The 18011-nt window shown below is 41.2% G+C and overlaps 1 protein-coding gene across 2 annotated transcripts in view; it reads left to right on the top strand.

Annotated features, from left to right (window-relative positions):
• The first annotated feature begins 2912 nt into the window (after positions 1–2912).
• The window catches only part of LOC137305194 (alpha-synuclein-like), a 62831-nt gene continuing 47732 nt past the window's right edge, over positions 2913–18011 (top strand). Inside the window, exons 1-4 of one of the 2 annotated variants that reach the window (XM_067974053.1) lie at positions 2913–3052; positions 3174–3310; positions 4607–4648; positions 13132–13277. In XM_067974053.1, the coding sequence (XP_067830154.1) occupies positions 3190–3310; positions 4607–4648; positions 13132–13277 (309 nt within the window). In that variant the 5' untranslated portion in view covers positions 2913–3052; positions 3174–3189. The remainder of the gene's footprint in view (positions 3053–3173; positions 3311–4606; positions 4649–13131; positions 13278–18011) is intronic. The other variant, XM_067974123.1, reaches the window with a different exon arrangement.

Here is an 18011-nt window from a genome sequence, read left to right as displayed (position 1 = left end):
ACCCTATTTTATATATAGGATCATCTCCCAGATCCCTCTTTTCCAGGTTGACGAACCCAAGTTTCTCCAGTTTTTCCGCATATTATCGAACTTTTATACCAGGATTGAGCATCTGGAATTGGTGATTTTCTACTTCCTGTCCTATTAATGTTTTTAAAAGAGTTTCATTTTAGATACTTATCTCTCGTAGTGAGTCTTCCGCATGAATCTTCAGGTACTCTTCCAATTCTATTTTCACCTTTGTGAAAACTGAGGTGAAGCACATTTACTAGGTAACAGTGCCATTACATAGCATTATGTAGAAATTACAGCACAGAAACAGGCTATTCGGCCCAACTGGTCTATTCCAGTGTTTATGCTCCACACGCACCTCCTCCCACCCTACATCATCTAACTCTATCAGCATATCCTTCTATTCCTTTCTCCCTCATGTACTTATATAGCTCCCCCTTAAATGCATCAATGCCAATTGCCTCAACAACTCCATGTGAGAGCAAGTTCCACATTCTCTGGGTAAAGAAGTTTCTCCTGAATTCCTTATTGGATTTATTAGCCCATTACTTCACTCACAATTGCAATATGGCCTTCATTGTCTCCAAGTAGTCCCATCCCTTCTTTTGATGATCCTTTTACTTCTTATGTGCTTATAAAAGCCCTTGCTAATTTCCTTTATATTGACTGCCAATCTTTTTTCCTTATTCCTCTTGGCCAGCCTGATCCTCCTTTTATACTTTTTATATTTTTCATAATTTTATTCTGCTTACTCTCCCCGGTATTTATCACAGGCCTCATTTTTTTAAAACCTCATTATTGATCCAATCTCTCTGTTTATCCATGGAACCCCAGCCTTTGACACACTCCCTTTACTTCCATTTGGAATGTATTTAACCCATACCTTGTCCATCTCATAGTTAAACATCTCCCACTGCTGGTCCACTTTATCATCTGTCGTTTCTCCAGCCAATTTTTTATTAATTTAACTTTGAAGTGAACCTAATTAGATTCTGGTCACTGTTTCTCAAGTGTTTTCCTATCTTTAGCTCACTTACTTGGCCTATTTCATCAGCTATGGAAAACAGATTTAAACACCAGTGGACACTTTCTTCAAACTCAACTTCAGAAATACCCAAATATTGGAGCTTTGGAGCAAAGTTTAAAGCAAAATGTTTTCAAAAGTCCAATTCTTACCACTTCAAGTCATTAAGGCTTTGGCCTGTCTTTAAATCTACAAAAAGGGAATATGCATCCTCCATATCACTGGCTGCACACCTATTACTCAGTGTCCACGTTAAAATGATTCCCAATTTTTCTTTTTTTCTGAAAAAGGAGAGAATTAATGGATTTTTACATTTTAAAAAGGTTGTGCAGATGGGGAGACTGAGTGGCACCATAGCTTACCGCCCACTGTGTGTCACTCAGTCTCCCCAACAACCCAACGGACTCACCTCTGAGCCTTAGGATTAAACTCAGTCTAGACTGATAGAATGAAGGTGTCCTGTCTGTTGCCTCTAAAGGTTCTACATGAAATGAGTTTGCAGACTCAGCCTAGTTTTTAGTGGGCGCAGTTCCATGACACAAAACCGTCACCCGCCTGGCACAGTCAGAGTGGTCATATGGACAGTTGGCACGAGAAACATTCACAGTGGAGCAATGGAGGATGTTGTTTTGAGGTTGGAGGTAAAGTACAATGTTGGGGCAGCTTCACTATATAACCTGTGCTATATCTGACCGTTGACTACTCAATGTTGAGACTGAAAGTCCAAAGTAGAAGAGTGTTCCATGTTTCAGCAATGACAACCTCATCTTGATGATGATTTTAAAAAAGCACTAAAGTGGATTGAGGGTAAAGAGAGCTCTTTATTACAATCATTTGTAAGATTTGTTGAGGGAATTCTCGATTGTTAAAGTGTCATCACCCAGTTCCCTCGCACACAAACAGCTTGGCAATTCTATGGCATGCAAAGTACATAAAATCTCAAAGAGCAGAGAATTCCTTCAGCAAATATTATTATAAAATCATATGAACCCTCACGGGTTTTACTATAAAGATTTTTTTTGCAGCACAATCGGCATCTCATTGTATATAGGCTTTGCCTTCAGTTGCAAGGCGTAAAAGACAGATTCAATTTGACTACTAACTACTTTTTTCTGCTCTATTTAGCATTTACACTTTCACCAGATGGCAAAACTCGCTTGCATTTGTGAGGCTTCTCATTGTGACATCACGCACAGCATATAAAAAAATACCAATTAAAATTGCCATCAAAATGCTGGAACAGAACGCAATTATTGAAAATGTTTTTTTTTCTTGTTGTTCATGCATGCAATTATTTAATCTGGTAACAGGAAAAGAAAGCCAGCAAACAATTCAAATCTTGTCGAAATGCCCATTTTCCAGTGTACACGTTTCTGTTTACTATTGTCAAGAGACAGAATTAAATCCTCAAAACCTGCCACACTGGTGGAAGGATTCTTAATAGTATTTAGGTGAGATATTACATTAATAGCAAGCCCACCTAACAGTACAGAACGGAAAGGTGTTAAAAATATACATAGATGTGTATTGCTGTTCATTTCTTGATCTGAAAGGTTTAAAATCCAGCTATAATTTTCAATAAACGGTAGAAGGACAAAACTCTCCATACTCAACACACACGTATGTCAGATTGCTGGTGACTCAAGAATATGAAGCATTCCCTTCAACAGCTCATATAGGTGCTGATTGAGAATGATGTATTTTATAAATGTTGGGGATGGGGGTGCTGGTAAGAGAGAGAAGCTGATTGTCCCAAAGGGGGTTTGGAGCTGAGAGATGAAAGTCTTTCACATTAGCAAATCAGGAGGCACGTCTGCTTTCCGAGATAGGGACGTCGGAGAGAAGCTCAGCTTCTCAGCCAGAGTCATTGCAATCTGTTCAAGCACCACAATCTGAGCCTTCAATGTTTTCAGCTCTGGGTTGCGTTCAGTTCAACATCTAAACCAAACCTTGATCCAGCAGTGATGTACTGAAAGACTGGAGAATTATTTCCTTTTTGCAAAAAAAAAATAGACGGTAAACTTGTGCAATCTGTTTGCATTTGCGATGGGGGTGTGGGGGGGGGGAAAGATTTGTTTTTTTTTTAAATCATTGCGAAGACTACTTATTGTGTGATCTCTCTTCCTCTCTCATTCAGTGACCAAAGGGTGACCATGGATGTTTTCATGAAGGGACTGTCCAAAGCCAAGGAAGGGGTTGTAGCAGCAGCAGAGAAGACGAAGCAGGGAGTGGCAGAGGCAGCAGGAAAGACAAAGGATGGGGTGCTATATGTGGGTACGTTGGAAAACACCTTCAAATAGCATGGTGGTCTTTCTTTGGTGCAAAAAAAATGTAATTGTCTGGCATGGAAAGAGTGCGCCATTCATTCATCCGAGGAGCTGGGGGGGGGAAACCGCGGGGGATGTTTCAGTAACTGAAGGATCAACACCTGAAGGAGGTAGCCTCCGAAAGCTTGTGAATTTAAAATAAAATTGCTGGACTATAACTTGGTGTTGTAAAATTGTTTACAATTGAAGGATCAAGTGAAACCTCTTTCTGCTTATAATATCGAATTAGTATTCCTAGAACAGGGACGGTAGTTTTGGAATATGTGGCGAGTGACCCTGTCAGCTGAAACCCGGTCGAAATGATTGGGAAGGAGCATCAAGTGTTTGGAAGGGGAGAGAAAAAGCCCAGAGCAATACAGTTGAGAGTTGGCGATTGTAATTGCAAACTATTGGGTGATTATAATGCTTTTTAAAAAATGCAGCATTTGATTCTTGTCTGGAGAGATTGCATTTCGCGAGGAGGGAGGTGGGTCCCAAGGTCATTTAGCTTCTGATTAATGAGCATCTTTTCATAGCAAGGAAACCTAAAAGTGTGTACAGAAATTCACAGATAGCGGTGATTATTCGGTACCTCGATACTGGATAAAGTCCATTTACTTTTTTTTTTTGCATTTATAAAATAATCACAATCCCTGGATTTAAATGCAAAAAAAAAAAGGTTTTATTTGTCTTTCCCTTTTCCTCTTTCTCCGTGTTAACCTCGGAGCTGTGGAACCTGGGTGTTTTAACAGGTTTGCACGGCGCCCAGTTTGCCGGTTGCCAACTCTCCCGCGATCGCCGGGAGCAGGAGGAGATGTTTCCGGGGGCGTCCTGGATTCGTTTCGTGTAACAATGGCGAGTTTAACCCCTTGCTGACTTGCACCGTACGAACGCTCACCGTTGTGGATTGCTGTTTACTAACCGCAACCAATCCGGTCCCTGAAACCCCCCCCCCCCCCCCCCATCTCCAGGCAGCCAGCCCCCCACCCCCCGGGCTCGGTGCCAAAAACATCTGTCAGTTTCACCTGGTGGATGGTTGAGGCGGGGAACGACCCCCCCACCCCCCGGTTTTGGGTAATTGACTGGCTGCCAATTCTTGGCACCCTGCCAGCTCTTGCTTGCCTTTTCACCAGAGCCCTTTGGGATCCTGAATGGGGAAAAAGGGGGGGGGGGGATTTGTTGCTGTGATTTGTGACATCCTTACCAAAACATGGAATTTATTAACAGGGTATTTGTTTTTTAAAAAAAAATTCTTTATTTCCAGGCTCCAAGACTAAAGAAGGTGTGTTTCATGGAGTATCTTCAGGTATTAGTCGTCAGTAGAATTCTATATCTCAATGTTTGTCTGTGCTGGTCTCTTTGTCCGCGTTTTCATTAACTGTGCCTGTCTCCCTGTTTCTAGATGTTAGGAACGCAGGAACGGGAGTAGGCCATTCAGCCCCTCGGGCCTGTTCCGCCATTCAGTTAGATCATGGCTGATCTGTATCTTCACTCCATCGACCTGCCTTTGTTCCATAACCCTTAATACCCTTGTGTATCAAAAATCTATCTCAGTTTTGAAATTTTTAATTAACCCCCCTCCCCCAGCTTCAACAGCTTTTTGGGGGAAGCGTTCCAGATTTCCACTACCTTTTGTGCACAGAAATGCTTTCTGATATCACCCCTGAACAGTCTAGCTCTAATTTTAAAGTTATGCCCCCTTGTTATGGACTTCCCCAACAGAGGAAATACTTTCTATCTACCCTATCAACTCCTTTAATCATTCTTAAACACCTCAATTAGATCACCGCTTAATCTCCTATACTCTAGCGAATACAAGGCTAGTCTATGTTACCTGTCCTCATAATTTAACCCTTTTAGCCCCATGTTCATAGGCCAGATCAATGGCAGATTTTATCTCCCAGCAGAGTTGGTTTGAGCTTTGCTTTGATGCAATATCTTGGGTGGGAAATGACCAAATTGACTGTTCCAGCAAGTGGTGTTTGAGGACCTTGCACCTACTGCAGTATGGCTGCAACAGGTGTGAAGCGATGTTTAAAAAGTTCAGTTTGACCACCTGAGAACTTTTCAAATGTCGTTTTTAACCTCCGTACTGTTAGCAGAACCCCTCTTCCCCCCCGTTCCATTGGTTCTTCACTTGCGTTATTTTGATATGTGTGTGACCCATAAAGTAAGGTGGGAGGAGGCTTATGTGGAGCATAAACACGGTATAGACCTGTTGGGCCGAATGGCCTGTTTCTGTGCTGTAAAATTCTATCTAAAGCAGGGCACCTTCGAGGTTGACAAGATTAGGAGAGAACATGATGCAGATCAAGTCTTGGTACGGTCGGGTTTTAAAAGGCGAGAGAGCAGTGTGGAGCCAGCAGTATAATTTGGCTCTGCAGAGCTCTCACAGGTACCAATGTCAAATCAAAACTTATAATTGTGCCCTAAATGTTGCATCTTGTGTTTTACTGTTTAATGTTTCAATATATTAAGTTCCTGAGCCAATTACTTGAAGTAATCACAAAGTAAGTAGCAACAGACTGGTAAAAGGCAAGTTCAAGAAACTTCTTCACACAAAGAATAATTAATTTGGTCTTCTCCAATAAGAATCAGAGTCAAAAACTCTGGAACCATTAAAGAGTAATTTGAATACTGTGATGGTGGAACTGTAGGTTTCTGTGAAGGGATGAGCTGGATGGGATGAATGGGGGTACCTCATCTGTACTTACTTTGTGATCCTTGTAATAAAATTGTTCCAAACATAGTTGTGTTAAGGCGGATCAAGTATTTTTGGGATGTTGCAAGATCCGTGACAAATCCGGTCAATTTCTACATGTAGCAGTTTGCCACCTGAGTACCACAACTTGTATAAAAACTGTCGTAAATGCCAGGCTCTAAGTCGATCTGAGTGATAGGCAATGACTCGCTCTAGTTCTGAGAAATTAACCGTCACTTTGGAGGAGCCCATCCAGTGGTTTACGATGCCACACAATCTCTTCAAGCAATAACTTAGCCTAAAAATCAGTCTGAATTATGAATCCTTTATAGCACACAACGTATTGAAACATAGATTTTGCCACACATGTTTATTTACAGTTTTTTAATCTTGTGCAGTCTCTCATTTTGGTTTGAGACTGTTAAAGCACTCACCCCATTGAGAGAACAGAGCAGGCAACGATCCAGACCTGTTAATATAACAATTTCGCGCCCTGGTACCCACACATAAATCCACCATACTCTCTGTCACGTGTACTTTTCCTCTCCAATTGTAGAGTGTGCTTTGCTCCAAATGGCCACAATTTGTGTCTCCCCAGATGTAATGAGACAAGCCCAGTTCATATCCATAACATTACGGAAGCATTTAAAGCATGAACCAATTTAATCACCGTCAAAATTCCTTGGGGTGGGGGGGCGGGGTGTAAGGTGTGAGGGTTGGAGACAACGCTTTGCGTCTGCATTGCTGTAGACTGTGTGGAAGCAGGAATCTTGTGACAAAAATAAAGCATTTCCATCTTATTTTGTTCTGGTAGCTGTCCTGTAAATCAGGGATAATACATGAGATTTTAAAGAAGCTAACTGCCTCAGTGTATTTTATTATCTATGTTTTGAATTTTTTTATGGGCTCTCTATTAATACGCTGAAGAGCCAGTCTAACATAAGATTTTCAAATATGTACCGACTTTGTATGACATGAATATTTATGAATATGACAGCCTGTTATTTTTTCAATGAGACTGTCCGTTATGAATTTATAACAAACATTGGCAATGGGTCAAGAGCTATAAACAACCAATAGTCTTGAGCGTAGTGGAATCAAACAAAGTTTTTGGACAGCTCCAACAGCTTATAAGGAGGAGCAGAACAGTGTATATGATAGTTTTTGAAGAGATACAGGTTAGCATTAGATTTAAAACCTTTTGTCATTTTCATCATCAAGGAGATAGAATCATAGAATCGTTACAGCATAGAAGGAGGCCATTCGGCCCATCGAACCTGTGCCGGCTCTTTGTAAGAGCAGTCCAGTTAGTCCCATGCCCCCATTCTTTCCCCATAGCCCTACAATTTTTTTTCTCTTCAAATATTTATCCAATTCCTTTTTGAAAGCCACCTGTGATGTATTTGTATATTTGTTATATTTAATGTAAGATGCTTGACTTGACAGATCAATTGCATCATACAATATCTACTGTAAATATTTATTATATATCCGCTTGCTTATTGTTAAATTTGCTTAATAGCTTCATATTGGAACTAGGTCTGATGTAATGTTCTATCACTTGTCCAGGACTGTACAAGAATAATTCCAGTAGCTTCAAAATAATTACGAGACTAGGGTTTTCTATTTGTCGTTCCGTACGTGTTACCAGACATTTACCTTAATATTAAGGCTACTAAAGTCCCTCATGAAGGCCCAGGGAGTTGGGCTCACCTAGAAGTGTGATTTAAGATGTGAGAGCCAAGAAATCGAGAGTAATGGTAGAATAGACTGAAAAATGTAATACATAGTGCAAGCATTCCTTCCTTTTCTGTGGGCATTTATTGACGTGTACCTTCCTCAGTCCTGAGACCTTTTTGTCTATTTGCTTCCGTGACCTATGGACATTTGGGACTGAACTGACTGTTTGCCACCTCCTGCCAAGCCTACTGCATGTTTGCACAAAATGGCCACTTCCCTGTGTGCCACCTTCTCCAGCAGCATATCCCAGTGCTCTCCAGTCAAGGGAGCACTTCTGGTGAAGGAGGCAGTTCTCGTGAAGAGGCCACATGTAACCCATATTTTGGCACTATAGCACTATAGCTTAATTTTATTTCCATAAGTGTTAAATGCAAAAATGACAATTTCACAAGTCGGTTAACAAATGCTCATGCAGTATTGTCACAAATGCCACTTAGACTGTGGTCACATGAACACAAATATGCTGAAAATAAGTAGCTGCACCAAATAGAACAGGGAATTTATTTCACTCATTGTGAAGGATGGATAATTCACACATTCCTTGTCGCAGTTCTTTCACACATGAAATAAACTCGATATTGCAGCCTTCATGGTACGTTATCCTTCATGTAGTTCAAAATTTCTCCTCGAGTGTATTCAAAGCCCAGAAAATGGGAAGTGCTAACCTTTAAGCACCTCTACTTCTAAAATATCCGGCAGAGTATTGAAGTTGAATTCAGTGACGTGTTAAAGGGTGACCATGGGAGAATGATAAATTGGATATATAAGCATCATGTTCAATGAAGCACTAGACATACATTCTCACAGTAAGGAACCTTACAGTAAAACAAGGTTTTCATGATGTTCCTTCTGAAAGAAAAACCTTTCAGATAGCAACTACTATATTTATGGAGCAGACTGGCCAGCTAAAATCTTGTTAGTTTTCTTTTTTTTGGGGGGGGGATTTAAAAAAAATATTAGCATATTATATGAAGTAATAGTGTTAGTGAAGCGTTTTAGAACTGAAATTACTTCATTAATAGCTCCTCCCCCAACACTGCCTGAGATATCACAGAAAGCTTGCTGATGTGTATCAAATTCTGACAATATTACTATGCACAAGGGAATGTGCCAGAGCATAAAAGACAGAAAATGAAGATGTATTCAAAGCTTCCTACAGAACTGTTGGAAATTAATTGCATCCTGCTTCTGAGAGAGATTAGGAGGAGTGTTGTCAGGGAGGTACTGGGTGAATATGACCACAGCTTGGGGAGAACAGTTTTTTTTCTCTTCCAGAAAATAGGATTTGAGTTCAACTTCTGGAGCGAATCTCTGGGGAGAATTCCAGTATTCGTTGTGCTGTCGTGTTGCTTATAACTCAACGTTGCTATTTTGTTTTGTGGCCTGATGCATAAACAAAAAGAAGCAGTAAGATGAGTGAAATTTTAAAAAAATATGAGGGAAAGGGAGGTAATGATGTGAGAACTACATTCCACATTCTAATTACCTGCCAGAATTCACATGAAGAAAGCTCTGTGCAAGGCATTATTCCATTGCACAATCTTCTAGCACCAATCTCATGTCTGACATAAATCAACTGCACACTCCAACAAAGATTGAGTTCATTATGTGCTGCTTGTATTGTACTTGACTCCATTTCCGTGCCTAGGGAACAATACACGTTAAGACCAAAATTTTGGACGCTTGATTATCTGCCAATTTCCAAAATCCATCAGAAGATCCCATCATTATGATGGATAGTGGAGGTTCTCGTTTGTATAAATGTTTAAGAATTAAGGTAATGATAAATCATGATCCCGATTTCTGCATGAGACACCAGCCATTCTCAGCTTGTGGGCTGGTTTGAGACTGACTTCTGAGCAAGGCCTCCTGAGATTGAACAATCACTCGCATGACAACATCCAAAGATTAGGAAGAAGGTGGGTTTCTATGTGAGATGGGTATAATCTGTTTTAATTGAGTTTGAGCATGATTACAGTACAATACAACCATGCATTCAACTATTCTTCACATGATGCGATGGGATCAGTTATTTCCTTCAACTCTATTTGTCACAGTATTGTGTATCAGGCTGCAGTAGTGGATAGGGAACCATTGCTGACATTTATGAAGAATAAACAATGCCAGTAATGGGGCTGAAATTTCTGACTTCACTAATTTCCATGAAAAAGTTAATGTGAATTAAAAACGGCAACCACTTTTCAAATCACATCTACTTTATCACTAAAATTAGTAGGGTCATGAATTTTGGCCTCAATGTCTGGCGATACTATCTGCCTTAGTACCAGGAAGATAAGTCTCCAAATCATTGTTGTATGGGATAATCCTGCAAATGATTAGCCATACAGAATGCTCAGTTATATTGCTGGTTCAGTTGAGTATAAGTTGAAGATGTCAAGCTAAATGCACAAAGTGCCCTGGTAGGACTTCACCTTGTTCAGTTTTTGGTCACCAAGACACAAGAGAAACATTCAAGCCATGGAGGTGGTGCAGAGAAGAGCCACAAAGCTGATTCCTGATGTCAAAAGGTTGAGTGACAAGGAAAGACTGGAGAAAGCAGCCTTGTTTGCTTTGAAAAGAAATGACTGGGGGAGCACCTTATAGAAATATGAAAGAAAGTGAACAGCATAGATATGGTTCATAACACTTTTTAGGCTATAGCAGGACACTAGAACAAGGGGGCATAGTTAAAACTGGTGAAGGCGAAATGTTTAAGATGGCTATCTGAAAGTAATTCTTCTTTCTTGAGATACAAGAGTGGCCAACACTTGGAATGGTTTTTTGGTACAGTAGCGAAGGTGGAAACTTAGACTTGTTCAAGAGACTGTTAGTTAATGGCACTGTAGTACTTTTATTCTGAATGGATGAGCTAATCGTGGGACAAACAGTATCCTACCACTTTGCAGCACTGCATGTTGGGATCCAATGCAATGTGCTAACATTTTGCACCTTTGTTCTAGGCTTTTACTGAATAAATCAACTAAGGATAAATCGATACTTGATTTAAGCAGAGAACTTCAAAGTATCAGTTACGTGGAGAGACTAGAGAAACTGGGGTTGTTGTCCATGGAGCAGAGAAGGTTAAGGAAAGATTTATTAGAGGTGGTCAAAATCATGAAGGGTTTTGATAGAGTAAGGAGAAAGTTTCCAGTTGCAGAAGGGTCGATAACTAGAGGACACAGATTTAAGGTAATTGGCAAAAGAACCAGAGGCGACATGAGGGAAAAAAAATTTACGCAGCGAGTTATGATCTTGAATGCACTGCCTGAAAAGGTGGTGGATGCAGATTCAATAATAACTTTCAAAAGGGAATTGGATAAATACTTGAAGGGGAAAAATTTGCGGGTTATGGGGAAAGATCAGGGGAGTGGGACTAATTGGATAGCTCATTCAAAGAGCAGATACAGGCACGATGGGCCGAATGCCCTCCTTCTGTGCTATATCATCCTATGATTCTATTCTTCCCACTCATTCCTATTATATAGAAATCCAGACCTAAGCATAAAGTATTCCAATTAAAGAACACAAGACCCTGCATTTACATAGCACATTTCATGTTCTCAGGACATGCCAAAGCACTTTACAGCCATTGAATTACTTTTTAAGTTGTTATGTGTGGAAATGCTGAACATTTTGTGGTGAAAGTGATAACCTGTTAAGCATTTTCTGTTTTTGCTCTAGATTAATTTTAAATTAATGGCTGTGGTACATCGGTTTAGAATCTGACAATTTTTAACTCCAGTTCATAGAAATGTTCACCCAAGTGTATTATTTCTTGTTAGGCGAGTTGTGTGCTTATCAAGATTGAAGTCTAAATTTCTTTATGCAACAGGCTGGTTTAATAAAATATTTAAACTTCACTCTGTGCTACTGTCAGTCTGGGGCTCTGAACCACTGGTTTGGTTAAATTAATCTTAATTAAAGATGTTGTGCTATTCACTTAATTATTGCAAAGGCAACTTAGTACAGTAGCAATCCCCTCTATAATAACATAAGACAAAGTATTTGAGCGGATTGGCCCGTACACGGGGCATCGAAGACAGGAAGCATCCTGTGAGGTGGTCAAAGAAAGGATTAAGAGCCACCCAGATATGTTTGCAGTGTTGCTCCACACTCTTTATAGGCCTTTCTAGCCTAGATTTCCCTTATTTGTAAATTTATGTAAAGATTTTTACCTCACCGTAAAGCAAATTTTCCATTGTACTACCAAAGGAGAAGAACATGATGATCAATGGACCTCTCACTTACGTTCAAAATCCAAGTAGAGTCGAGGCCCAGTAGCCACTGACATTTATTTAGGTCAGCTTCGGGAAGGCTGAATTCCGTGAACTGGTTTCTGGGGATTACACAACTCAACCAAGCTCCCTTTTCCCAGAGGCAGAATTGTAGACCCCAAAAAACTGGCAGTCATATGTCCAGCTCGCCTTTTTATTTAAAAAAATAAAATGGGCTGTTGTCTCTGTGACATGCTGTAATCTTGTCCTAAGCTGTCGAGACTCCTGCCCATCTGTTCAAGTGGCTTTGGGAAGAGGAGAAGAAGCAGCAAAGGAATGTATTTCTACCTGGTGCCAGCTACGCCATTTAGTTGGACTTCCTGCTCTTGCCTTACTATTAGAAAGAAAGAGCTTGCATTTATACAGTGTCTTTCACAACCTCAGGGCACCACAAAGCTCTTCACAGCCAATGAAGTACATTTGAAGTCTAGTCAAAGTGTTAATGGTGGAACACATGGCAGACAATTTGCACACAAGGTCCCATAAATAGCAATGAGATAAATGACCAGATTATCTGTTTGATGGTGTTGGTTGAAAGGATAAATGTTGGCCAGGATGATTGGGTGTCCCTACTAGGCGGAGATAATAGGAATACTGAAGAGAAATGGAATGATTTGGAATGGAATTGGCAGCCATGCCTTCAACTGCCTAGGCCCTAAGCTCTGGAATTCCCTCTCTAAACGTCTCCACCTCTCTCTCCTTCTTTAAGATGTTTCTTAAAACCTATCTCTTTGACCAAGCTTTTGGTCACCTATCCTAATACCTCCTTATGTGACTCGGTGTCAAATGTGCGGTGTGAAATTTTGTTTGATAACGCTCCTGTGAAGCGCCTTGGGATGTTTTACTACACTAAAGGCGTTATATAAATGCAAGTTGTTGTTATTGGTTAGAGTATTGATAAAATATTCTAATCTGGCAATTCCAACCCGTCTTAAAAATGGACCAAGCAGATTCATGGTTTGTGTCTGGGACTTGGTGTCATTCCATTTTCTGTAAAGATTGGTCAGGATGATCCTTCTTGAGCTGTGAGTTTTCAACAAGTCAGAATGTTCCCTGTGGTTTTTTTTTTGTCAGTGGCTGAGAAGACCAAAGAGCAGGCGTCTCTGGTTGGAGGTGCCGTAGTGACTGGGATGTCCACAGTCGCTCAGAAGACAGTGGAGGGAGCTGGAAACATTGCAGCGGCTACTGGACTGGTGAAGAAGGAGCAATTAGTGAAACAGGTTAGCTTTGAAAAATTCATTTCAATTTTTTTTCCAAGGCTACTATATTGTTATCCACAAGACATCCACCTCCCTCAATTCTGTTTGGTTATGGTCTGGATATCGTTAAATGATTTATCCTTTTTGCAGTGCGTTGAGAATGAGTGTTTGACGTCATCATGATCTGAACATAATCTTCTGCTTCTGTACAGACTCAAATGGCCACAGGCTTCAAAGGAACAATACAGACAGAATGGTTATATTAAAACTTGTTTCCTGAGTATATGAGAGAGTAGAAGAGATGGGTTTTTGTCACGGAAGCTCAGAGAATAGCTGAGATTATTACTATGGAAATGCAGCAATAGGCTGGTTGTTTTGAACTTGCACATGCATTGAACCATCTCTCGTAAAAGTGTTTTGCACACTGGTCTGGCATTATTTGCAAGCAGTGTTTGAGCAGTAGTTGATTTAGTCTAATCGTGCTCCAGATTGGTTCAGTCCTGGGAGATTTGAAAACTTCTAATAGAGAAAAACTTCCACCATCAACGGTGTGTAGTGAATAGATGACCATGTGCTATGGAAATAGTGTCATTTTGGAGTCAGAGAGGACTTTGACATAGCAGCAGTGGGTAATGTTTCATAGTAAGACTAATGAGAGTGAGCACCAAAACAGAATTCAGAACCTGAAGTGCCCTGAATTAGGAGATTCCCAACGTATTCAAAATTTGAAGTGCCCTGAATTGGGAGATTTCCACAGAATTCAGAACCTGAAATGGATTATCTCCACAGAATTCAGAACCTGAAGTGCCCTGAATTGGGAGATTTCCACAGAATTCAGAACCTGAAACAGGTTATCCCCACTGAATTCAGAACCTGAAGTGCCCTGAATTGGGAGATTCCCACAGAATTCAGAGCCTGAAGTGCCTTGAATTGAGAGATATGAACATAAGAAATAGGAGCAGGAATAGGCCAGACGGCCCCTCAAGCCTGCTCCGCCATTCAATAAGATCATGGCTGATCATCTACCTCAACTCCACTTACCCGCCCTATCCCCATATCCCTTGATTCCCTTAGTCTCCAAAAATCTATTGACCTCAGTCTTGAATATACTCAACGACTGAGCATCCACAGCCCTCTGAGGTAGAGAATTCCAAAGATTCCCACAGAATTCAGAACCTGAAGTGCCCTGAATTGGGAGATTCCCACAGAATTGAGAAATTGAGGCGGCTTGTATTGGATTATTTCTGGTTGATATTTGAACACCTGAATATTACCCATTTTGGATTCAGGTAGGGGTGAGTCCCATGAAAATAATGGGGTCATGCCTTTTTCCTGACTTTTGGGGAAGAGTGCCCCTCTAAACCATACAGGAGGGCCTTCCTGTTCCTCACTTCCTAAATACGTGTTTCCATTAGTTACGTTGTCGAATCTGGTCACTGATGCTCTTGCTACTTGCAGGAAATGGTTGAGGAAACCCTCATTGCTGTCTCATGTGAAAATATAGGGATTTAAATGCCTCTTTAAGCCATTTAACAATCGCTGTCCATTGGAACCAGTTCTGATGCTCCTTGGCAGGGTAACGATTTAATCTTGCAGCAGAAGTGAGCAATGTCTGGGGTTAAACAATGAGGCATTTAGTCTCAAAGAAAAACTTTCAGTAACCCACAGTCAGCCCCTGAATAGTGCCCTAGCATCAATCTCTAGGCTTATTATTCGAGTTTTCACACATGGAAAATGGGCAGTGAAATAACCAGCCATAAAAGGAAGTGCACTATCCTTTCTGTAATCGATGGGTGGAGTATCACAGCCTAGTGATTATTCAGCACAGTGGATCATGGTGTAATTTATGAGGTGTCTGCTGGAATACATTTAAAAACAAAATGGTATCTCTCATCCCCTGTCCCCCATAGTAATGCTATTGTAAAAATTACAGCGCAGAAGGGAGGCCATTCATGCCCGTGGTGCTACTAACTCTTCAATGGAACAATGTATTGTAATCCCATTTCCCCATTTTTTCCTTGTATTTTTTTTTTACCTTTTATTCACATTTCCTTTCAGGGAGTACTTGCGTTTATATAGTGCCCCTCATGACCTCAGGACATCCCAAAGTGCCTCTCAGCTAACAAAGCACTTTTCAAGTGCAGTCACTGTTGTAATGTAGGGAAACGTGGCGGTCGATTTGCTCAGAACAAGGTCCCACAAACAGCAGTGGGATAAATATACCAGATAATCTGTTTTAGTGATGTTGGTTGAGGGATAAATATTGGCCAGGACACCAGGGAAAACTCCCCTGCTCTTCTTCAAATAGTGCTGTGGGATCTTTTACGTCCACCTGAGAGGGCAGACGGGGCTTCGGTTTAACTTCTTATCTGAAAGGCGGCACCTCCGAAAGTGCAGCGCTCACTCAGTGCTGCATTGAAGTGTCAGCCTGGATTATATGCTTGTGTCTCTGGAGTGATGCACACATTGGCCCAGGTGCAGGGTGTGGGATTGAAGTGTGGGCAGGATATGTACAAGGGTTGCTTAGAAGATTTGACAGGTTGGGGGAGACTTAAAGGAAGAGGCCACAAATTATCCCAGCCTTTAGAAATATTGAAAATAGATATTAAATATCTCGCCAGCCTTTCCAAGAAATGGTGGCAGACCATAGGGAAAGGAAGGCAAACCCAATGGCAAGGCATGAACTGGAGTATGTAGGCAAGTGTAGGAGCGGCACAGCACCCAGCCCCCTCTTGATCCCCGACGAAGTGGGCATGAAGTAGGGGCAATGAGGGTTTGCCCTGTGTGGCACTACAGGGCAGCCATCCCACAAGATGGCAATGCACCAATCCTGGCAGGAGGTGGCAGCCAGGCCCAGTGCTGTGTAGGGCACCTACTGGACCTTGGAAGAGATGTGGGAGAATATAGCATCCTTTAAGGACCTTGGCATGTTAAGTACGTGTATCAGGTAGGCCACTAACAATGTTGGGCTGTCAATCTGTTCCACGTTCACTGCTCACCCATGCCAAGCCCTCACGCAAACTTCCAGCTCTTTCACTGCATCACATGCTTACCCATACTTCAGTAGGGCACACATTAAAGCTGCAAATTGCAGTTGAAAGCCTTTGTCACACCCATATCAAATCATTGTAAGATCACTTACTGGTACCTAGGATGGGCTTCAGGGTGGGCTTATGTTAGCCATCAGTGACTCCCCTTCAACTTTGGGAAATGCCCCAATGCAGCGATATTGAGCAGCCGTGTCATTCATTCAGTGAAAAGGAGATGAAAATGCCTTTCATGGTGAGCAATGCATTAATCATCATGTTTGATACACGTGTGGCCAATATTTTAGCTGACATTGCAGTGCTAACTGGGAACGAACCACAGGCATAATAGCTGAGGACACAGATGTCTTGCCAACCACTGATGGTGCTGTCCCAATGCTGCAAATTTGCCCTTGCTGCAGATGGCAAAACTCTGCAGCTGGCTGCCTGCTGAGGCAGTCTTTGGGTGGTAGGTTTACGAAGGTCTGCACATATGGTCTGGTGCTTGCTATTATTCTTGGCATGCAACCTCGGCCATAAATACTGTATTTGAAGCACTTTAAAAACACTTACCTTAAATATTAAAATATAAGCTCCTAACATTTTTCCACTGCAATAAATATTGGTAAAAATTTCAGAAATATGAGAGAAATCACTAATAAAAACAACATAGTGTTTAAAAAGATGCTGTCAACTATTGCAAAAAACTTGCAACGCCTGTTTCAAGTTCTTTAAGAACTCCTTCACTCATGGGGCTTTGAAATGGGAGAAAGGTGAAAAGAGCAAACACAGTGCAAATCCAGCAGAATTGTGCCAGCTGTTCATTTTAAATATTTTTGCGTAAAATCGGGGGTTTTAGTCGGCTTAAGACACAAAATGGCCGTAAGCATTCTCGCATGCAAAATACAGCAGATTGCATAGACCAGTCGTAAATTGGCACAAGATCTGCTCTCCCAATTCTGCAGTTTCCCAGGGACGTTCTCCTGGTGTCCTGGACAATATTTATTCCTCAACCAACATCACTTCAAAAAAAACGATTATCTGCTGCCACGTTACCTACATTGCAACAGTGACTACACTTCAAAAGAACTTAATTAGCTGTGAAGCGCTTTGGGGCGTCAGGAGGTCATGAAAGGTACGATATAAATGCAAGTTCTTTCTTCTTTCTTTCACACTTACTGAGATAACTAAACAAACAGGACAGTTCAATGATTGAACTTGGAATCTTCCTGGTCCCTGTGGCTCAGTTCCACATTGGACACTGGAGTTACTGGCTGAGCCATGGGGAAAATTAAATGTGTGGCTATTAATCGTGTTCAGTTCTGTTTGTGGGTGACACAGCATTGACAGCAGCTACTTCTCGAGATGGATCCCCATCACTGAATGCGCCCCTGGCAGCTAAATACTCTGATGAAAATGCAGGGTTATATAGTGTTAGGGGCACAATCTTGGTGCTGCCTTTCAATTTCTTTTAAATGGAATTACTGAAAGAAAAATGGATACCTGGGAATAATTACAATGGTTTAACTCAATTTAAAAAGTTCAGATAACTACGTAAAATGTACAAGTGAAGTTATAGCCATTTATGACCCCAGTCTCACCCACAGATTAGATTTGTAAAGTCACTTGAGACTGTCCGATTTTTCTGTGCTTACACCTTATAATGTAATCTTTGTGGGATAGTTTGGTTAAGTTAGGTTGGTTTCTGTGCTGGCAGTGGCTGGCAGTA

This window comes from Heptranchias perlo, chromosome 1 (genome assembly GCF_035084215.1).
Source record: "Heptranchias perlo isolate sHepPer1 chromosome 1, sHepPer1.hap1, whole genome shotgun sequence".
Lineage (NCBI taxonomy): Eukaryota > Metazoa > Chordata > Chondrichthyes > Hexanchiformes > Hexanchidae > Heptranchias > Heptranchias perlo.
The sequence above is the reverse complement of the archived record's forward strand: the minus strand, read 5'-3'. Positions and strand labels throughout refer to the sequence as shown.